The sequence below is a fragment of the Macaca fascicularis genome, chromosome 9 (assembly GCF_037993035.2).
Source record: "Macaca fascicularis isolate 582-1 chromosome 9, T2T-MFA8v1.1".
In the NCBI taxonomy this organism is placed as follows: Eukaryota; Metazoa; Chordata; class Mammalia; order Primates; family Cercopithecidae; genus Macaca; species Macaca fascicularis.
In genome coordinates this window covers 16,078,328-16,100,768 of record NC_088383.1, presented here as the reverse complement: position 1 = coordinate 16,100,768, position 22,441 = coordinate 16,078,328, and the positions used below count along the sequence as shown (strand labels likewise).

Genomic DNA, 22,441 nt, shown 5'->3' with positions numbered 1-22,441 from the left:
TGACTAAGACACATGAAGATCAGAGCTTAGAAGTAGGAACAGGCGAGTTGGGCGGGGCAGGCTGTTTTGTTTGCAGGACGTGTCTCACATCGGGTTGTTAAGTCTTCCTTTGCAGCTGTTGTGACCATGAAGCAAGCAGGCCCTCAGGAGTCTGGCCTCACTGCCAGGACTCACAGTGGGAGTCGAGGGACAGGATGGCTGCTCTGTGTCCAGAACATGGGTAACAATTAGTGAACAGGTCGATGGGAGACTGGGGTGACAAGCGACCGGGAAGTCTGAAACTGCTGAAGCCTGTGTGGGTCTACTGGAGGGATCTGACAGGGAGACGACGTGGTCCCAGCCGTGGAGAAGCCAGCCTGGGCTGCTCTGTGGTCCCTGAGACCCTGGCCTGAGGGTTCACCAGCCCCACCATCAATCAGATCTCAGGGTGTTTCTAGGATTCAAGGCCCTCAGGGAGCCCCTGAAAGCAAGGCTCGCTTTCCTAAGCGCTTCAAAGCTCAAGGAGCAAACAGCAGACCTGACCCATCCAGCAATGCTCTCAGCATGGACCCGCTTAGCCTGCTCCCTCCTCAGCCAGTTTGCCCCAGAAACTAAAAATAAAATTGACAACAGAGGAGCATTAAACAGCAAAATCTAGCTGAGGGAGGAGCTGAGGCTTTGAACAACGACAACTGGCACACACCGTGGCCACCTCTGGTTGTCCCGTCCTCCCTGGGCATTGGGAATTTATGGATGGATATTCACTGGAGCGTCTGCTCTGCCAAGAGATAACTCAGCTTTCCTCTAAGCCTCTGTGGTTTTATATTTTTTTGTTTGTTTACTATTTATTCCTCCTCTGCTACATGATAACCATCTCCCTGTATCTCCAGTTCAAATTCCCCAAAGCGAGAATCTAATTTGGTCTTCAGACCCTCTTTGAAGGGCTGCTTTCATACAGGGCTGTTGGATGGTCCTTGCCAGCCTGTGAGCTGTCTGCCCTGTCTCCCTGATAGTGACCTGTGGGCAGGGCCCTTTTCCTGCAAGGGGTTGGTGAGAACCCAGGCACACTGAGGCAAGCCTGCCCTGCCTGTATTGGGCGGAATGTACTCAGCTGCTTGCAACAGAATAGCCACATACAACGCGTCTCTATTGCTGCGAGCTCATTTTCCATAGCAAGAAGCCTGCAGGTGGCTGATCCTAGAACTCAGTGGCTCTGCGACCCCACAGAGGACATTTTTCCATCTGCCAAGTGGCTGGACAGTAGTTGCAGCAGTTCAATGAATACATCAAATCCAAAGATTTCCTTGACGCTCCCCTATCCCCACCCTCAGGAGCTGTATTGATGTCTCTTTGACAAAAGAGAGCCATAGTCCCACCTCTAGCTGCAAGAGAAGCTGGTGGAGTGAGAAGCTGGTATACACAATGTTGACAGGGGGAAGTGGATTCTAATGACAAGGGAGATGACGAAACATTGTGTAGGCAAATGTCTGCCCTACGAAGTAAACATTTAACTATAGCATGGTACTGCAAGCCCTATAATAACTTGCTAAGACACTGATATGGTTTGGCTATGTCCCCATCCAAATCTCACCTTGAAGTGTAATAATCCCCACATGTCAAGGGTGGAGCCAGGTGGAGATAATTGAATCATGGGGGGCGGTTTCCCCATACTGTTCTCGTGGTAATGAATAAGTCTCACGAGATCTAATGCTTTTATAAAGGGGAGTTCCCCTGTACACGCTCTCTTGCCTGCCGTCACATGAGACGTGACTTTGCTCCTCATTTGCCTTTGGCTATGATCATGAGGCCTCCCCAGCCATGTGGATGTGAGTCCATTAAACCTTTTTCCTTTATAAATTACACAGTCTCGGGTATGTCTTTATTAGCAGCGTGAGAGCAGGCTGATACAGACACTCCTTGGGATAAGTCACATAACCTCTTCGGGGCTCAGATTCCTAAAATGAAAAATGAAAATGATAGTACTTACATCACAGAGGTGTTGTACAGATTAATATGAAATAAAGTGTAAGAAAGTCTCTATTTCAATACTACTAGATAATGAACACACCTTGGCTCCTTCCTCCCCATCACCTACAGGGTAAATGCACAGTAAATACTTGCTAACCAAATAAACATTGCTTATCTGGAACATTATCCTCTTGAATTTTGTTGGCTATTTGTAAAAAGAAAGAAAATCAAGTCTACATGCAAAGTAAAAGTAAACATGAAAAATTCAAAGGCTGGCAGGCTAGGAATTAATTTAAAATGCAATCATGCTTCATTGTATTTCAAAGAAAGCTAAGTAACTACATTGAAGCCTCCAACATATTTTCCCCCGATCAACTGATTACCCATTGTTTCCCTCCCTTGGGTAGAAACCTTGGAATAATTTGCCATTTCTTCCTGCAACTGGCTCAGCTACACTCTTGATTTTCGGCTTGGTTTTGATTTGGTTTTTTCCCTCCACTGGAAAGTCCCCAGGATAATCTGGATTTATTTCTCATCTGAAATAAAACACATTAACTGGCAGTATCCCTTTCATACTTCCTTCCTTACGAATGGTTCAAAACAGTCATTAAAATCCATCGCTCTCACCTGCATCTTTGACAACACAATCAGCGGATGCTTCTGCGGTAGAGTCAATGTAGTCACATTTGATTTCGAGACTCTTTATCAAATTAGCCCTGATTATATCACCTCCCCGTTCCATTTAGGGATCCTTTCCCTGCCAATTATGCAAAAAGACATTTGGTTTCCTTCTTTCTCCTACAACTTGTCATCAGAGGCGCCTGCGACTCTATCCAAGATCCAAGAATTCTTCCTTTAATTCAGAATTCATCTCAGAGCCCACTTCCTCCAGAAAACTCGCACCAGCCGCGGTGTGAAGTCCTATCTGTCCCACAAAACAAGACCATCTGAATTCTTGGCCTTCAACAGTCTGAAAAACCAAGAGATAGCAATAAACCTTTTTCTCTGGAATGTAAACTCTTCCAGGCTTGGTGTGATGCCTGAGTGTAGTAATTTTACACATCCACCACAGTGGGTACTAAAAATTCACTCCAGTCATAAATCTTCAATCTGCTACCCAGTGCCAAGCCCACACCCACCTTCAGTTCTGGAGTTTCCAATGGCTTATGGGGCCTCCCCATACTCTAGGGCTTCTGGTTCCTCCAGAGTCGAGATGGTTGGGCAAGAGGGATTCATGGAAATGGTATAGCTGTTTTTTCCTCTCTCTCTTTTTTTCTTTGAGAAAAGGCCTCTTTCATCTGGGCTGGAGTGTGCTGATGCACGGCTCACGGCAGCCTTAACCTCCTGGGCTCAAGCAATTCTCCTGCCTCAGCCTCCTGAGTAGTTGGAACTATCGCCGCATGCCACCATGCCCAACTAATATTTTAATGTAGAGCCAGAGTTTCACTGTGTTGCCCAGACTGGTCTTGAACTCCTGGGTGCAAACGATCCACCTACCTCAGCCTCCCAAAGTGCTGGGATTACAGGCATGAGCCTCCATACCCAGCCACTTCTTTAAAATTTAGAGACAGAGCTTTGCTGTGTCACTCCCCATCCCCCAGGCTGGAGTGCAGTGGCATGATCATGGTTTACTGCAGCCTTCAACTCCTGGCCTCAAGAGATCCTCCTGCCTTAGTCTGCCAAGTACGTGGAACCACAGGCATATGCCACCGTGCCCACTAATTTTTTTTTTTTTTAATTTTTTGTAGAGACAATGTCTCGCTATGTCGCCCTGGCTGTTTGAACTCCTGGCCTCCCAAAGTTCTAGGATTATAGGCATGAGCCACTGCACCTGACCAGTATAACTTGTTTTACTGAGTCAGTGCAGATGTAATCTCTGTTATCCATGCCTTGCTGTATGGCAGGCATCCAAATATTGGTTCTCTCATGGAGCTTTTGCACAAGTCTTTGGATGGCCCGAAAGTTACGTGGCTGAATGTTGTGCTCTGATTTCTAATCTTTTCTGCAAGTCCCTACACCTGGTCATGGACTCTATACTTCTTCTTACTGGACTTCCTCCTGACTTCTTGAGCAGGATACCAGCAAGACAACTCAAACCCAGCCACCTTTCCTGGTCTCTGCTTGCCCCTTGAGACACTCACACAACTCTGATTGCTCCAGCAAGCCTTTCATTCCAAAATTACCCAGGCGAGAAGCAAGGACCAGTCTCTATTTGCTTGTCTCTTCCCAGGCTTCTGAAGTAATAGATCTGGCTTTCTCAAGAACTCTTTTACTGAGTTCTGCAACATGAGAGCCCGTGTGGACCCATGAGTTTCTACATCTTAGCAAGTGTCTAGATCAGGACTAAGATGTCAGTCCTTTCCCTTCTCACCAGCATCTTCAGTCTCGAAGGTTCTCTTGAAGCTCCACACATGTGGCTTCAGGGAAAGGAAAGGGTAGCTCTAACCTTGAACTTGAGTGATTTTCTAATGCCTGGACTTCTATTATTGTAAGATGGGGAGAATGAGGGGGGTTATTGGTCAATGAACTGGTCCTGCCAGCTCATAGGTGGTCCTTCAAATATGGGGATTTAGCACCTCTTATTCTCAGCTTTAGGGCTGTAGCCTCATTTTAGAGACAACATGAAATGTCCCATTGACATTCAGTGAAACAATGTTGTAATGCGTGTCCTTGCACGTCTATCTTTGTGAGCCTTTGAGAGTATGGCCAAAGGGTGAATTACTCATAGACGTTGCTAAATTGTTTTCCAGAAAGGTTGTACCAGTTCGCTCTTCCAAAACACTGCAGGAGCACATCCATTTCCCGACATTCTCCCCAAGCCCAGCTAGGTATTCCTCAACCTGAAACATGGGACAGAGCTCTGGTTGGAAAGGCCAACTCACTCGGTCAAAAGGCCAGATGAATGCACCATTCTAGACATTTAAAAGCTTTTCTGGAGACAGGGTGGAGGGAGGAAGGGGGATGGAAGAGAAAAGAGAAGGAAAGGCAAAGGGAAGAGAATAATTATTTTCAGGATCTATTGCCAGCTATTGTGCTTTATCTCAATTGCCTTATGGGGGCCAGGCCCAGTGGCTCACACCTGTAATCCCAGCACTTTGGTAGGCTGAAGTAGGCGGATCACTTGAGGTCAGGAGTTTGAGAACGGCCTGGCCAATATGGTGAAACTCCATCTCTATTAAAAATATAAAAGTTAACTGGACATGGTGGCAGGCTCCTATAGTCCCAGCTGCTGGGGAGGCTGAGGCAGAAGAATCACTTGAACCTGGAAGGCAGAGGCTGTAGTGATCCAAGATCACGCCACTGCCCTCTAGCCTGGGGGACAGAGCGAGACTCCATCTCAAAGAAAAAAAGAAAAGAAAATTGCTTTGAATTGCCTCGAGGCCAGGATGAGACAGAGGCAGGAGGTGAAGGTTTGTGCAATTGGGCTCCTAGAAGTCAGCTTGTGCTGTGCTGCTGACTATGGTGAAACAGCCTCTTAATCTTACCTCCAGCGATGCTACTTAGCTGCAGAGGTATTGCTGACACAGCAGCAAGCAGCAGAATGTTTTCTCTCTCGTCCACCTGGAGAAAGGCCCGCTCTTTCTTTCCTTCCCTCCTCCCTCCCTCCCTCCCTCCCTCCCTCCCTCCTTTCTTCCTTTCCTTTCCTTTCCTTTTTCCTTTCCTTTTTCCTTTCCTTTTTCTTTTCCTTTTTCCTTTCCTTTTTCCTTTCCTTTTTCCTTTCCTTTTTCCTTTCCTTTCCTTTCCTTTCTTGTCTCTGTCACCCAGGCTGGAGTGCAGTGGCATGACAGTGGCTCACTGCAACGTCTGCCTTCTGGGTTCGAGAGATTGTCCTGCCTCAGCCTCCCAAGTAGCTGGGATTGCAGGCACCTGCCACCACACCTGGCTAATTTTTGTATTTTTAGTAGAGACGGGGTTTCACCATGTTGGCCAGGCTGGTCTCGAACTCCTGACCTCAGGTGATCTGCCCGCCTTGGCCTCCCAAAGTGCTGGGATTACAGGCGTGAGCCACCGTGCCCAGCTGAAAGGCCCTCTTTGAACAGAATAGGTATCTCGAATTAGTCAACATGGGATGTCTGACATCCTCCAAGCCCCCGGGGCACCACCCTGACTCCATAATTGCTCATTCACAGTGTTGTATGTCCTCATCCACTGACCAGGTTCCAGTTCTCCAGAAGCCCTTCCTCTCCAAACCAGCAGCAGCAGTATCTGTGAGGGAAATTTGTGTCTATGATTTTTCTTTCTCTTTCTTTTCCCCCTTGTAAAACTCAAGTAAAACTCAAGTCCCTTAAAGGGACTGTTACAACTCAATGTATTTGGACTTCTCTAGATAGTCAGACTAAACATTATGAAATTCACTGTGTATTCAAGATTAAGAGCCATTAGACTTGGGGAACACTTTTTTTTTTGTCACTGCCTTTGTTAGCAAACACTGGAACGAGAGTTGACAAGGTCAGGGAAGGCCACTCCCGTAGATAACAACTCCCCAGATAACAAACGTAGGGGCTACAGATAGGACATGGGGCTGGTGGAGACAGCGAGGTGCTGGCAGTCAGGATCCCGGGGTCTGGATCTGACTCCCCAAAGATGTGTGTGTTTTTATCTTTGGAAAGGGGCATAACTCCCCACAAGCTTAACAGCATAATTATATGCAATTTAATTACTAAAGTAATAAGAAAGTATTTATTGTATTGTTACAGAATATATATAATATACAATAATGTAATATATAATTTATAATATAATTTTTTTGGGGGGATGGAGTTTTGCTCTTGTCACCCAGGCTGGAGTGCAATGGCATGATCTTAGCTCAGTGTAACCTCTGTCTCCCAGTTTCAAGCAATTCTCCTGCCTCAGCCTCCCAAGTAGCTGGGATTATGGACATGTACCACCATGCCCAGTTACTTTTTATATTCGTAGTAGAGATGGGATTTTACCATGTTGGCCAGGCTAGTCTTAAACTCCTAAGCTCAGGTGATCTACCTGCCTCAGCCTCCCAAAGGGCTGGGATTACAAGTGGGAGCCACTGCGCCTAGCCATAATATAATAATTATATATACTGTACAAAATAATAATCTTATTGGCAAGGAGTTCTTAATAACATCAGAAAGAACACTTTCTTTCCTTTTTTTTTTTGTTAAGACAGAATCTTGCTGTGTCACCCAGTCTGGAGTGCAGTGGCGCCATCTCGGCTCACTGCAACCTCCACCTCCTGGGTTCAAGCAATTCTTCTGCCTTAGCCTCCGAGTAGCTGGGATTATAGGCGTGCACCACCACACCTGGCTAATTTTTGTATTTTTGGTAGAGATGGGGTTTTACCATCTTGGCCAGGCTGGTCTTGAACTCCTCACCTCGTGATCCACCTGCCTCAGCCTCCTAAAGTGCTGGGATTACAGGTATGAACCACTGCGCCTGGCCTCAAAAAGAACATTTTCTTAGGACACTTTAGACAGTACTGAGCAAGGCTGAATACAGTGGCATATGCCTATAACCCCAGCACTTTGGGAAGCCAAGACTGGAGGATTGCTTGAGGCCAGGAGTCTGTGACCAGCCTGGGCAACATAGCGAGACCCCATGCCTGCAAAGAATTTTTTTTGTTTAATTAGCTGCTTACCTCTGGTACCAAGCAAAATAAGAGAAGCCTGTAGGCTTTAGGGATACACAGACCTGGGCTTGTATTTTGTTTAAGGTATTTGTTTAGTGAGTTTGGATAAATTATTTAACTTCTCTCGGGCTGTTTTTGCCTTGAAAAATGAGAAGAGTAAAGTAATCTTTTCAGACCGTTGTAGGGATTAAAAATCAACAGGTTTAAGGTTTCTGTTATGCAAGATGAATAAGTGCTAAAGATCTGCTGTACAAGATTGTGCTTATAGTCAATAATACTGTAATATGTATGCACTTTAAAATCTAGTAAGAAGCCAGGTGTGGTGGCTCACGCCTGTAATCCCAACACTCTGGGAGACCAAGATGGGAGGATTGCTTGAGCCCAGGAGTTTCAAACCAGCCTGGGCAACATAGTGAGACCCCCGTTTACAAAAAATTAAAAATAAAAAAATTAGCCAGGCATGCTGGTGTGTGCCTGTAGTCCCAGCTACTGGGGAGGTTGAGGTGGGAGCATCACTTGAGCCTGGGAGGTCAAGGCTCCAGTGGGCCATAATCACGCCACTATGCTCCAGACTGGGCAGCAAGTGAGACACTGTCTTAAAAAATAAATTAATTAAAATAATAAATAAGGCCAGGCACAGTGGCTCACATGTGTAATCCCAATATTTTGGGAGGCTGAGGTGAGCAGATCATTTGAGGTTAGGAATTCGAGACCAACCTGGTCAACATGGCAAAACCCCATCTCCACTAAAAATACAAAAATTAGCTGGGCTTAGTGGTGTGTGCCTGTGATTCAGCTATTTGGGAGGCTGAGGCAGCAGAATCGCTTGAAGCTGGGAGGCAGAGGTTGCAATGAGTCGAGATCCCGCCAGTGCACTGCAGCCTGAGCTACAGAGTGAGATTCTGTCTCAATAATAATAATAATAATAACAATAACAATAATTAAATAATATATATTAAGAGGGTAAAATTTTTAAATAATATGTGTAAAACAGATGTCTGATATACCAGGGGACTTTATTAAACAGTAGTTATTATTGTTAAAAATGGAAAAACTGGATGTAAAAATCACTTTTTGTTTGTTCGTTTCACTTATCTTTCAATGAGAGCATGCCAAGTTTAGCAAATAATTCCGATTTTGCAAGGATTTTTTGGTGTGACCTGAGACCAGAGAATTGCCGCTTGTTCCAGATTTTGCAAGTGGCCGGTTTGGCTGTAGATCAGATGGAACTACCCTTCCCAAAATACAGTTTCCCTTCTCCTGGCTTCTAGGGAGAGCTTCCTCCTGGAACTTGGCCCTTTAGGACGCTGAACCCGGTGAAGTGTGGATTTGCAGCTCAGCACTCCTGAACATTTGTTAACCTGAATTGGTCAAGTTCAGATAAAGGAGTAGTTTATTTTTTCCTTAGTGAGTTTAGGGTTTGCGTGGTTGATTTTTTACATTTTTTGGATTTTTCCCTTAGTATTTTATGAGGAAAATTTTCTTTATTTCCTTTAATTTTTAATTTCTGTGAGCACATAGTAGGTACATATATTTATGGGTTACATGAGATATTTTGATGCAGACACATAACGTGTAATAATCACGTCAGCCTAAAAGGGGCGTCCATCTCCTCAAGCATTTATCCTTTATGTTACAATCAAATTATACTTTTTTTTTTTTTTTTTTTTTTTTTGAGACGGAGTCTCGCTCTGTCACCCAGGCTGGAGTGCGGTGGCCGGATCTCAGCTCACTGCAAGCTCCGCCTCCCGGGTTCACGCCATTCTCCTGCCTCAGCCTCCCGAGTAGCTGGGACTACAGGCGCCTGCCACCTCGCCCGGCTAAGTTTTTTTTTTGTATTTTTAGTAGAGACGGGGTTTCACTGTGTTAGCCAGGATGGTCTCGATCTCCTGACCTCGTGATCCGCCCGTCTCGGCCTCCCAAAGTGCTGGGATTACAGGCTTGAGCCACCGCGCCGGGCCAAATTATACTCTTTTAGGTTTTTTTAAATGTACAATTATTGACTATAGTCACCCTGTTGTGCTACTAAATACTAGATCTTATTAATTCCTTCTGACTATATTTTATATCCATTAACCATCCCTTCCTTCCCCCAACTCCCCCCACCCTTCCCGGTCTCTGGTAACCATCCTTCTGCTCTCTCTCTCCATGAGTTTAATTGTTTTGATTTTTAGATCCCACAAATAGGTGAGAACACGCGAAGTTTGTCTTTCTGTGCCTGGCATGTTTCACTTAACATAATGACCTCTAGTTCCATCCATGTTATTGCAAATGACTGGATCTCATTCTTTTTTAGGGCTGAATAGTACTCCATCGTGTATATACACCACATTTCCTTTATCCATTCGTCGGTAAATGGGCACTGAGGTTGCTCTGAAATCTTGGCTATTGTGTTGCAATAAACACGGGAGTGCAGCTCTCTCTTTGATATACTGATTTCCTTTCATATACTCAGCAGTGGGATTGCTGGATCGTATAGTGGGTCTATTTTCAGTTTTTTGAGGGACTTCCAAACTGTTCTCCATAGTGGCTATACTAATTCACATTTCCACCAACAGTGTACAAGCGTTCCCTTTTTTCCACATCCTCACCAGCATTTGTTATTGCCTGACTTTTGGATAAAAGCCTTTTTTTTAGTGGGGGAGGGGGGATGTAGTCTCGCTCTGTCACCCAGGCTGGAGTGTAGTGGTGCGATCTCGGCTCACTGCAACCTGCACCTCCTGGGTTCAAGTGATTCCCCTGCCACAGCCTCCCTAGTAGCTGGGACTACAGGCATGCACCACCACACCCAGCAAATTTTTTATTTTTATTTTTTGTAGAGGTGAGGTCTCACCACATTGCCCAAGCTGGTCTCAAATGCCTGGGCTCAAGCAATCCTCCTGCCTCAGCCTCCCAATGTGCTGGGATGACAGGTGTGAGCCACTGCACCTGGCTTTTTTTTTGCTTTTTAGTCAGGTTTTCTTCTCTCTTTAACTGTCACATATTTTGTTTTTGAAGGAGTGTGAACAACCGTGTGCTCCCATATAATTCCTGGAAGAAATCTCTGTTTTTAGAAGAAACAACTAAAACGGTATGTCTCCTTCCTATCACTGTACTTTGAGTTTTTATGAAAATCTGTGGTCAGGAGAAATTGTGTCTGAATACTTCTGCAACTAGACTAATAAAAGGTCCTGAGCCATGTGCAGTGGCTCACACCTATAATTCTAGCACTTTGGGAGGCCAAGGTGGGAGGACTGCTCGAACCCAGGAGTTGGAGACCAGCCTGAGCAACATAGAGAGACCCCGTCTCTATAAAGTATTAATAATTTTTAAAATTAGCTGGATGTGGTAGTGCGTGCCTGTAGTTCCAGCTGCTCTGGAGGCTGAGGCAGAAGGATCGCTTGAGCACAGGAGGTAGAGACTGCATTGAGCCATGATCATGCCACTGCATGCCAGCCTGGGTGACAGAGCGAGACCTGTCTCAAAAAAAAAAAAAAAAAAAAAAAAGAAACTGTCCTGGAGGACATTATGTTAAGTGAAATAAAGCAGGCACAGGAGGATAAATTCTTCATGTTCTTACTCGTGTGGAAGCTAAAAAAATTGATCTCATGAAGGTCAAAGTAGAGCAGTGGTTACTAGTGGCTAGGAAGGAAAGTGGGGAGGGTGACTAGAGGGGTTGGTTAATGGATACAAAATTACAGCTGGATAGGAGGAATAAATTCTAGTGTTCTATAGCACTATAGGGGCATAATAGTTAACAATTTATTGTGTATTTTGAAATACCTAGAAGAGAGAGTTTTGAATGTTTCCAACGCAAAGAAAGGATAAATGTTTGCGGTGATTTTTTTGGCTAATTACTCTGATTTGATCATTACACATTGTATGTATGTATCGAAATATCACACCACAGCCCATAAATTCTATGGGCTATGTTATTAGGTGCTCATTAAAAACAACTTTAGGTTGAGGTGGAAGGATCTCTTGAGCCCAGGAGTTTGAGGCTGCAGTAAGCTGGGATTCTGCCACTAAACTCTAGCCTGGGCAACAGGCTAGAGACCCTGTCTCAAAAAAATATGTTTTTAATTTAAAAAAAACAGCTAAGGCTGGGTGCCGTGGCTCATGCCCGTAATCCCAGCCCTTTGGGAGGCTGAGGTGGGCAGATCACTTGAGGTCAGGAGTTTGAGACCAGCCTGGCCAACATGGTAAAGCCCTGCCTCTACCAAAAGTTACAAAAATTAGCCAGGTGTGGTGGCACATGCCTGTAGTCTCACTTACTCAGGAGGGTAAAGTGGGAGAACTGCTTGAACCTGGGACCAGAGATTGCAGTGAGCTGAGACTGAGTCACTGCACTCCAGCCTGGGTGACAGAGTGAGACCCCATCTCAAATAATACAAATTAAATTAAAAAAACAGCTTTAAAAAGATATTGGGCTGGCAAGCAGGGAAAAAAAGGGGTGTCATAGATTCATTCATTCATTCTATAGCTCTTATGAAGGGTCCTCTTTGTTTCAGGCACTGTTTGGGTGATGGAGATTCAGAGAGAAGCACATGACGTATGATTCTTCAGGAGCTGCTGGGCTAGTGCCGGGATGATGGCAAACATATAAAACCTCGGCAGGGGAGACAACGCGGGAGCTGTGTCTTTAGTGATGGCAGGGAGTAAGGAAAGGGCATTCAAGGGCCTGGTGCCTCCAGAGACAAGGAAGGGAGACCAGGGCATATGGAGGGCCTGGAGAGGCTTAGGTCAGAGCTAAGACCAGAGGTACGGTGAGGCTATGGTGTGGAAGGCCTTGAACACCAACCTAGGGGGATTTGACTTGATGTAGAAGGCAACTGGGAGTCACGTCGTTTCTAAGTCAGGGAATGAACATGCTCCGATTGCTATGGAAGAATTTTCCAAGCAGCGCTATTGAAAAGAGCGGTAGAGCTTGGATGCAGGGAGACACAGCATCTGGAGGCTGCTGCAGCCCTTGGCATGTATACAGCTGGCACTCACCTCTGCCCCTCCTTTGTTTCCTCCTACCTTTCCTGATTTTCCTCTATCTCCTTCCTCTTCTTTACCTACTGCCCTCACTTTCTTCACCAGTTACTTTCTCCTCCATCCTTTCTTCCAGAAAGGGACAGAAGCTCTAATCGTGGACAGACTAGAACAGATCCTTTTGCCTCCTTTAGTATTTCTACTTCGAGTAAAAATGTCCAGTGAGAGTGTACTTCCGGAATATATTATCCTTATCAATCAAAGAACTAATGAACTTTGGCAATAAACTATCTGGTGATGTACTTGTGGGGAAAGCCTGAACACATTTAAGGAGTTTGGTGAGCAGTGCAGTTTCAAGGTGATCCTATTTATAGAATGGAGGCACCTTGCAGCTCCTAAATGAACACATACTTCCAATCTGCTGTGGCATCATTCCGGTTCCTCTAGAATTTTCCTTGGCATCACCCGCAAGCCCCAACTTGTCCTATGGGGACAAGACACAGACTCACCAACTGTGAAATTCTGAAAGGCAGCTGATCTGCAATACTCACTGTGGCACCAACCTGCTGGTTTGAACAAGTATGAAAACCTTTTAGCAGAATACCAAGCAACATGAAGTGAAAATTACCCTCACAGTGACCACGAGAAAAGCTTCTCCAATGCACAGTTGCAAAAGGTGCAGGGTAGTTATAGGGTTCCTCAAAAATTAAAAAGAAACGCAGTCACTTAAAAAATAAAATAAAATCCAGCCAAACACGACTCTAAAGCAAACTAGCTAGCAAGAATAGCCAGTGTATCCCAAAAGCAAGGGGCTTTGCTTTTGTGAACCCGGAATAGAAAGTACAAACTAATGGTTTGGCCTGAGTCTTTTTCAGACATACCCAGGTATACAGATAGTGATCGTGATAGTAATAAAATGAGGGTCTTTAAGGATTTCTTTCCTTTTTTTTTTTTTTGAGACAGTCTTTCTCTGTCACCCAGGCTGGAGTGCAGTAGTGCGATCGCGGCTCACTGTAAGCTCCACTTCCTGGGTTCACGCCATTCTCCTGCCTCAGCCTCCCAAGCAGCTGGGACTACAGGTGGCCACCACCACTCCCGGCTAATTTTTTGTATCTTTGGTAGAGACAGGTTTTCACCATGTTAGCCAGGATGGTCTCGATCTCCTGACCTTGTGATCCACCTGCCTCAGCCTCCCAAAATGCTGGGATTACAGGCATGAGCCACTGTGCCCGGCCTAAGGATTTCTTTTGGTCTTTGTTTTTCTGTATGTTGATTAGTTATTACTGCATAATAAAACACTCTAGGCTGGGCACAGTGGCTCACACCTATAATCCCAGCACTTTGGGAGGCCGAGGAGGGTGGATCACTTGAGGTCAGGAGTTCAAGACCAGGCTGGCCAATACAGCGAAACCCCGTCTCTACTAAAAATACAAAAATTAGCCAGCGTGGTGGTGGGCACCTGTAATCCCAGCTACTCGGGGGGCTGAGGCAGGAGAATCTCTTGAACCTGGGAAGCAGAGGTTGCAGTGAGCCAAGATCGTGCCATGGCACTCCAGCCTGGGCAACAAGAGTGAAACTCTGTCTCAAACAAAAACAAAACAAACAAACAAAAAACGTGGTTAGAATAGTACATTTTATGTTGTATGTATTTTACCAAAATTAAAAAAGAAGTGAAAATAGTTTAAATAAAACAAGAACAATTATATGACTATAGTCTTACATCTGTAGTAGGAATGGGCCAAGCAGAATACAAAATTCCCAAAGGCCTTTTAAAATACACTGGTGAGATACTACTTAGCCCAGGGCCTGGTGGCTAGGCTGGTTCTCTCCTTTCCAATTAGAGGTCTCTGCCGCTAACATGCTCCACCAGATCATCGGTCAGGCTAAGAAGCATCCAAGCTTGATCCCCCTCTTAGTATTTATTGGAGCTGGAGGTACTGGAGCAGGACTGTATCTCTTGCGTCTGGCATTGTTCAATCCGGATGTTAGTTGGGACAGAAAGAATCACCCAGATCCCTGGAACAAACTGGGTCCCGATGATCAATACAAGTTGTACTCAATGAATGTGGATCACAGCAAACTGAAGAACGAAGGTCCAGACTTCTAAATGAAATGTTTCACTACAAAGCTGCTTTAGACCGAAGGTCTTCCAGAATTCATCCGCACAATTTTCCACTTCACTAGGAAATATTTCTCCTCTAAATGAATGAAATCATGTTGATGTAACCTATTGGAGATTACACTGATTAATAAATAACTGAAACTTGAAAAAATAATACACTGGAAGTCATTCTACAGTGATCCCATCCACCAAATAAACTTCAGATATAAGACTCTGAGGCCGGGCGTGGTGGCTCAAGCCTGTAATCCCAGCACTTTGGGAGGCCGAGACGGGCGGATCACTAAGGTCAGGAGATCGAGACCATCCTGGCGAACACGGTGAAACCCCGTCTCTACTAAAAAATACAAAAAACTAGCCGGGCGAGGCGGCGGGCGCCTGTAGTCCTAGCTACTCGGGAGGCTGAGGCAGGAGAATGGCGTAAACCCGGGGGGCGGAGCTTGCAGTGAGCTGAGATCCGGCCACTGCACTCTAGCCCGGGCGACAGAGCCAGACTCCGTCTCAAAAAAAAAAAAAAAAAAAAAAAAAAGACTCTGGAAGATGCCACTTGGTTCCAGTTCTCCAAACTCTGGAATTAAGCCAGGGAAAGAAGTAAAAATGTTTAGAAACATAGTGTTTCTATACAGGACGGTAGGATTTAGGAAGGCCCAGGGTCATCTGTAAACTTTTCCCTCCTTCCAAAGATTAATGCTGTAAAACATTTGTATTAAATAATACTTCAGTACTGTACCGACGTCTGGACCAACTTCTTTCTGTTCTGGGGAACAGATGTTCCCTGTTTATCATTGTCTTCTAGTGTTTCACTGGTTTTTGATGCCCTCATTTTATTTCTCCAGGATTATTTGTTTTCTTATTCTTTTTTAGAGCAGTTCTTAGTCAAAACTTCTTGAAAATTCAAATAAATATGTTTGCTGGGTTTCCTTTGCCTTAAGTTTTAAAAACTCTTTTAGAGAACCCTTCTGGCAGGTTACAGTGGCTGATCTGATTGATAAGCTTGCTCCTGGCCAGTTTCCTGTTGGTTACCCGACCCAGCTACGGGTTCTCCAACAACCCATGTTCGTAGAGGTGAGCTGCAGGAACCTCACTCATCTGTATTTGCTTTTATCCTAAAGTTTCACAGAGGTGACATATGACATTTTGCCTCACAAAGAGTTGCAATTGTTAAAGGCAATATTGTATTTCCTTTTGTGTTTGGCCCCATTTGCCCTTCTTACAGAATTTTAGTTGTGTCAACGCCAAACAGCTGATGGACTTTGAAATCGCTCTGCAATTTTCATCTTTTGATACTTCTAGCTCATTGCGTTTTAAAAACTTAGTCTCCCTTGGGGAAAAAAGCCATAGAATGCTCCTAGTATCTTCTGCAAATAAAGGACCTACACCAAAAAATTCAGGCTCTTTAAAGTCTCATATTCCTCACTGAGCGGGTTCTGACGACTCTCTTTGCAAAACCACCGCACAGACTTCTGGTGGCCTGGCAGCACCTTTGAACAAGATCATCTCAGCAAAGCAAAGGACAGGGCTGCTCTGTACAGAATGCAATAGCAAATAAGAAAGGCTGAACTTCACCGGCCTTCTATTTGGCAATACTACAGAGTGCCTCCCTTCCCTGTTCTGAGAGAAACAGAGGACGATTTCAGCACAGAAGGCCGTGCGCGTTCGCTTGGAAATCTAGGTCACAACCTTGACTTTGGGAAAACCAGGGTGGCCTACCTGAAACTGTCCAATCCCCCGGCATCGTGGACACGTCCCCATGTCCCTCAAGATGTCTGTTCTGGTCTGAGCCGTCCGTAGTGTCCAGGAAAAGCACGGGTAGCTCAAGAATTTCTCTGTCAAGAGTTTTAGTGCTGCAAGCCTGGTTGGGACAGGGCGGTGGGAGGGTTTGAAATACTGTTTTGACTTTGAATTTGATTTTATAATGTATTAGATGGATAGATGCGAAATGGATTGTTAACATGTATGTGGAGGGGCGGGAAGAGCTTCTGGAAAGCCTCAGCCCTGAGTGCCTACTCCTGAGTGGGAAAATTCCCTGCACGGGTTGGGAGCGCTCCCTAAGTCGTCCGGAAGTAAAATCGCATGGCCTGTGTTCCAAAAATGCCGCCACTCAGGATGTCAAGTCTGCAGGTTTTCAGCCTTGAGAGCCCAGCCCCAGGTAGAGGCACCGCGCAGGCCTGGATATACAGGACTCGCCCTGCGCAGGGCTGGCCACGGTGGGCAGGGTTGGAGCTGGCGGGGCGGGGCGGGGTAGGGCGGGGCCAGCTGGGAGGGGAGGGGCGGGGTTAGAGGGCGGGATTGAGGCCGGCCGGGCGGGGAGAGGCGGGGCTGGAGGGGAGGGGCCTCAGAGGTGGGCGGGGTTAGAGAGCTGGATTGAAGCCGGCAGGACGGGGAGAGGCGGGGCTTGAGGGGAGGGACGAAGAGGTGGGCGGGGTTCAAGAGCGGGATTGAAGCCCGTGGGGCAGGGCGGGGCCGGCGGGGCGGGGCGCAGCGCCAGGGCTACGACTCCAAGCAGTACGGCGGGCGGCACTAGAGGGAGCTGCGGCCGCGCCCGCCCCGCCGCGCGGGCCCGGCCCCGAGCGCCGCCTCCCCAGCCAGCGCCGCCGCGATGGCGGAGGACAGCGAGTCTGCGGCCAGCCAGCAGAGCCTGGAACTGGACGACCAGGACACGTGCGGGATAGACGGAGACAATGAGGAGGAGATGGAGCACGCCAAAGGGTAGGGGCGGCGCGCGGGCGCACCGGGAGCTACAGGGCGGGGACCGCGCGCGCCAGGGTCTCTCGCTCGGGGGCTGGCTCCCAGGAATGGGGGCTCTTCGGCCGCTCCGCCCCGCGATGGCTTCTCCGCGGCGCGGAGCCCGTGGTGAGGTCCGGGGCTCGCGGGAGAGGACAGTGCGCGGGGAGGCGAGGCCCGGGGTGGGCGGGGAGGCTGGGGCCCGGGCGGGGACCGGCGACGCTACTGTCACCTGCCGTGCGCCCCCGGCCGGCCTCGCCCATCCCCGCCGGCGGCCTGGCCCAGGAGGCGCGTGTTGCCCTCGCCCGCGGGTGGCTCCGGTGGGCTCCGAGGGAGAGGCGCGACGCCCTGCCCTTTGTGGCGGCCGTAGCCTGGGGTAGGAGGTCGCCCTCTTCTGCCCCCTGCCATCCTTGTTAAGTCCCTTCAGACCCCCTCTCCACGGCCGCCACCCAAAAAGAATGGGCAAAGACGTGGGTGGAGCGGCATGGAGGTGCCCCTGGTGGTGTCGGGGCTGCGGGCGGCGAACTGCGCAAAGTTCTGGCGCGGAGGGGGTCCCGGGCCCGGCCCCTGCTGGGGATACTGGGCTTTGCACCGCCTCGCGTGTCCCTACAGCTTTTCAGAGCAGGGCCGATCCCCTGAGCCGGGCTCTCGCTGACCTGGCCGCATCCCGTTTGCAAAGCTAGTATTTGATCTCCAAAACTCGATGCACCAAGCATTTTCACACTTGATCGGGTTTCTTAATCCTTTGCCTTTGCCCCCGAACCCTACAGACTTGATTTGCTCTTCTGTTGGAGAAAAGGATTGCTTCAGGTGAAGGCCGGTGTTGATGCTCTCTTTTTAGAGGCAGTGGGTCATTTTACATAAAAACTGGTGTCCTTTTAAAGTGCTGTTTGCATTACCCTTTTACCCTATTGGATTCAAACTATGCGCTGGCACAGAGCGGTTCTTGCTACACCCTTAGAAGTGAGATTTTTCGAACCATGGTGAGTGATGGAGAAGTGGGTCAGCTTAAAAAACATGATAGGGAGGCCTGAGTCACAGATGGTTTACTCAGTTCGTAGAGAGATTCTTGAAATGATTGATCATTGAAAGTGTAAATCATTTGCATTCTACTTGTTTACTTTAAGATTTATTAAAGAAAGGGACTTTTTACTGACCTCTAATTCATTATAAAATATTAACAAGAAATCAAGGAAAAGAAAAGCCGACTATGTGCATCTCCCATTTGCAGGTTGTTTTTATTTTTGCCGTGAATACTTCAGTGGCGGCTGCAAGTATCGAATGTTCGAGTCTAGAATATTTTTTTTTTTTAAAGAGAGGAAAGGAAATTGCGCAGAAATCTGAACCTGAACTCTGTTTATGCAGGGATACAAACGTACTTGTAATAGATAGCTAAATACAAATATGTTTTTGAAACGGTAGTTCTAGTGCCAGAAATGGGCCCAGGTGCAGATGCAAGCTGACGGATTAACTTAAGTACCTGTATTGTCTTTCTGGAGAGACCCTGGATTTTTATCTTCTCTGCTGTAATTCCTGTTTATTGTTCCTCCTTTGATTGATATTCTGGGTTGGGGGCTTGATTAGGACTTCTTTGCCTACACTGTTGAGAATGTCCCTGGTACAAAGAATTCCTCATCTGTGTGCCCATTGATCTGAGCCTGTCCCCTGACACCTTTCAAGCAGCTAAAGTTCCCAGAGTAGCACCCAGAGGCATCTCTGCTGCCTTCAGAAGTTTTCAGTTTTGTATATCAGCACATTCATTATATGTTAGAAAGTTTATCAAAATTTAGAGATGCCGCGTGTACTGAAATGTTTAAACCAAGAGCAGATACCATGTTAATAGCTTCTAGTGGGAAAAGATTAACATAATAGATGTATTGTACTCTATTTAAATGTAAGGAGATTAGGAAAACTCCAAATGACTGCTCTCCTTGGATTGCCTGTTTGGATTTGAATTTAGACAATGTGTGCCAAATTTGGGGGAGTAAATGTGTTTTATTTGGCTCATGTACTGACGATATCGCAGTGGAAACCTAGGTTTTCTTTAAGTAGCTCAAGTTTGTAAATGTTAAAATTTCAAAGACTCTTTTTCTATCCTTGGCCTCTTCATTCCCATCAGTTTAAATAAATAACAAATAATGAGCCTTTGGATGAATTAGTAAGAACATGTTTCACCTTTTAAAGGCAGTTTGTCAATTTGAGGCCACCAGGCAGCGGCCAGTGCAGAGCGGTAATTTACTGAATAGTACTCTTGTGGCCTGAAAGAATTCATTTACCCCACCACTCAGTATAATGTATTTACTAGTCGTCTTAGACATACTAAATTGAAACTAGAGCCTCAAATGAAAGGAAAATACCCGGCCGGGCGCGGTGGCTCAAGCCTGTAATCCCAGCACTTTGGGAGGCCGAGACGGGCGGATCACAAGGTCAGGAGATCGAGACCATCCTGGCTAACACGGTGAAACCCCGTCTCTACTAAAAACACAAAAAATTAGCCGGGCGAGGTGGCGGCGCCTGTGGTCCCAGCTACTCGGGAGGCTGAGGCAGGAGAATGGCGGGAACCCGGGAGGCGGAGCTTGCAGTGAGCTGAGATCTGGCCACTGCACTCCAGCCTGGGCGACAGAGCGAGACTCCGTCTCAAAAAAAAAAAAAAAAAAGAAAGGAAAATACCCAATTAGAGTCTTCTTGTGCTCCAGAATGTAAGTATGTAAATATATAAAACTGCATATGCTTTTATTTTATTTTCATGGAATTTTCTTCATGGACTAAAAAGGGTATTTCGTTTTATAAATAATGCTAAGGGTCCATGAATGAAGTATCAGATGTTTTATGTTTAATTAAAAGCAATGGTGTAACTGTTATAAAATACTTGTCTCACTGTCTTTATATCTTGTTTTTCATGGAAAATGTACTCTTTTTTTTTTTTTTTTGACGGAGTCTTGCTCTGTCACCCAGACTGGAGTGGTGCAATCTCGGCTCACTACAACCTCCGCCTCCTAGATTCAAGCAATTCTCCTGTCTCAGCCTCCTGAGTAGCTGGGATTACAGGCGCGTGCCACCACGCCCAGCTAATTTTTGTATTTTTAGTAGAGATGCGGTTTCACTATGTTGGTCAGGCTGGTCTGGAACTCCTGACCTCAGGTGATCTGCCTGCCTCGGCCTCCCGAAGTGCTGGGATTACAGGTGTGAGCCAGTGTAAAGAGTTAAATGTACTCTTTAACTTTTTGGTCCACCCAAGCATGAAAGTGGCAAACCACAATAACAATTTCATGAATTACAAAGAACATGGGGGAAGGAGGGATTGTCACTTTTAATGAGACCATATTCAGACAAGTATAATTTTATTATTTTCAAACACTATGCGGCAATTAGAATCAGGCTAATAGAGAATTGCCTAAAGAGATCTTTATAAACTTGCTTTAACACATGATTTGCAATTAGAATTAGGGAGTGGGTCTTTATACAGAGCTTGAAGGAGCCTGGAAAGACTTTCTACATAGATAAAAATTAACCTCAGTCCAGCTATATGAATTATTAGAAATAGTCCTGATTACTGAAAATTTCTGTTCTGCTATGGGTGGCAGTGGTACGAAAGAGGTGACGTGGAGGATTTTTTTTTTTTTTTTTTTTTTTTGAGATGGAGTTTTGCTCTTGTCGCCCAGGCTGGAGTGCAATGGTGCAATCTTGGTGCACTGCAATCTCCGCCTCCTGGGTTCAAGCAATTCTCCTGCCTCAGCCTCCCGAGTAGCTGGGATTAGAGGCATGCATCACCATACCCAGCTAATTTTGTGTTTTTAGTAGAGACGGGGTTTTACCATGTTGGTCAGGCTGTTCTCAAACTCCTGACCTCAGGTGATCCCCCAGCCTTGGCCTCCCAAAGTGCTGAGATTACAGGCGTGCGCTACCACACCCGGCTAATTTTGTATTTTTAGTAGAGATGGGTTTTTACCATGTTGGTCAGGCTGGTCTTGAACTCCTGACCTCAGGTGATGCCCCTGCCTTGGCCTCCCAAAGTGCTGGGATTACAGGCCATGGCACCCGGCCTGGAGGATGAATTTCCTGGGAGCTTTCACGGTTGGATCTGAGGTTAAGATGCTCAAGGATCTTTAATACTTCCCTCATTTTGCTGTGTTCTTGCCTTCTGTTACTTTCTTCTGAAGGGCTTTGGGGACATTGAGGACAGGGCAAATTGTTGAAGAATCGTTTGGAACCCACTGTCTTCTTCTCGCTGTCCTTTTGGTGTCGGGCTTCTCTGTTTATGAAATACATTTGGTATTAATCATGATCTCTTACTGAGCTAATGTTATTGTCCATTGTTGGAGATGGAGTCAAATAAAATTCGTGTTGAACTTTGGTAACAAAACCAAATCTCTCCCCTTGCTTTACCAACATTGACTTACGGAGTGCATATACGTCCTGGAAAAATAGATGTTTCTCATAGCTTTCCATTAAGAGAGCTTTTCCCTCAATATTCACTGGAAGCAGCTACTAAGAAGATTTATATAGGAACCAAAATAAACATAGATTATAAGTATGTCTTTGTTGGCAGATACATGACTAAATTAGTCCCTGGGGTAGACATGAAATAGTTTTAGTATTTAAAGGTTAATATGTTTTTAAGAGTTCTTTTTCTTAGAAAGATTGAAGACCTGATATTGGACAAAGATGAAAACTTTGGAATTCTTTTAACAAAGAACATAACCTATCTTCTACCATCCCCAATTTAGGGGGGTTAAAAAAAAAAGGAAGTTCTTCTTTGGGTACTATGTTGTTGTATCCGACTTTATCTGTCTATTGTTGAAATTGAGTTGGGAACTTCCCCTTTGTCAGCTGTGTGCTATCAGCGGGAAAACGCAGAAACATATTATGACTTGCAATAGGTTTTTCTTATGGAAAATTTAGGGATAACTCAAAGCTGCCCTTTCTGAAATTTGATCTGTTGTCAACTGTATAAATCTAAATGGAAAAATGGATTAACAATGGTCTTCGCCTGAGGGACTTCCTCAAATCAAGAACTGCGGTTTGAAATGGTCAAGTATCTGCTAAGACTTGCATCTGAATGGGTGATGTCACCCTTTGGCCCAGAACAAACT

The 22,441-nt window shown here is 45.9% G+C and overlaps 2 protein-coding genes across 21 annotated transcripts in view; both read left to right on the top strand.

Moving 5' to 3' along the window:
- Positions 1-14,234: 14,234 nt before the first annotated feature.
- On the top strand, positions 14,235-14,757 carry LOC123575527 (cytochrome c oxidase subunit NDUFA4). The gene has a single exon (XM_074001115.1). It carries the CDS (start codon positions 14,364-14,366, stop codon positions 14,610-14,612), a length of 249 nt encoding a protein of 82 aa, XP_073857216.1. The 5' UTR covers positions 14,235-14,363; the 3' UTR covers positions 14,613-14,757.
- A 2,389-nt stretch (positions 14,758-17,146) lies between these two features.
- The window catches only part of NMT2 (N-myristoyltransferase 2), a 64,701-nt gene continuing 59,406 nt past the window's right edge, over positions 17,147-22,441 (top strand). For all 20 annotated transcript variants that reach the window (XM_074001104.1, XM_074001103.1, XM_065520334.2 and 17 more), the window contains exon 1: positions 17,147-17,333. In XM_074001104.1, the coding sequence (XP_073857205.1) occupies positions 17,224-17,333 (110 nt within the window). In that variant the 5' untranslated portion in view covers positions 17,147-17,223. The remainder of the gene's footprint in view (positions 17,334-22,441) is intronic.

What these genes read in the sequence shown, in the direction of transcription:
- LOC123575527 (XM_074001115.1), top strand. Translation starts at nt 14,364, where the DNA reads ATGCTCCACCAGATCATCGGTCAGGCTAAGAAGCATCCAAGCTTGATC.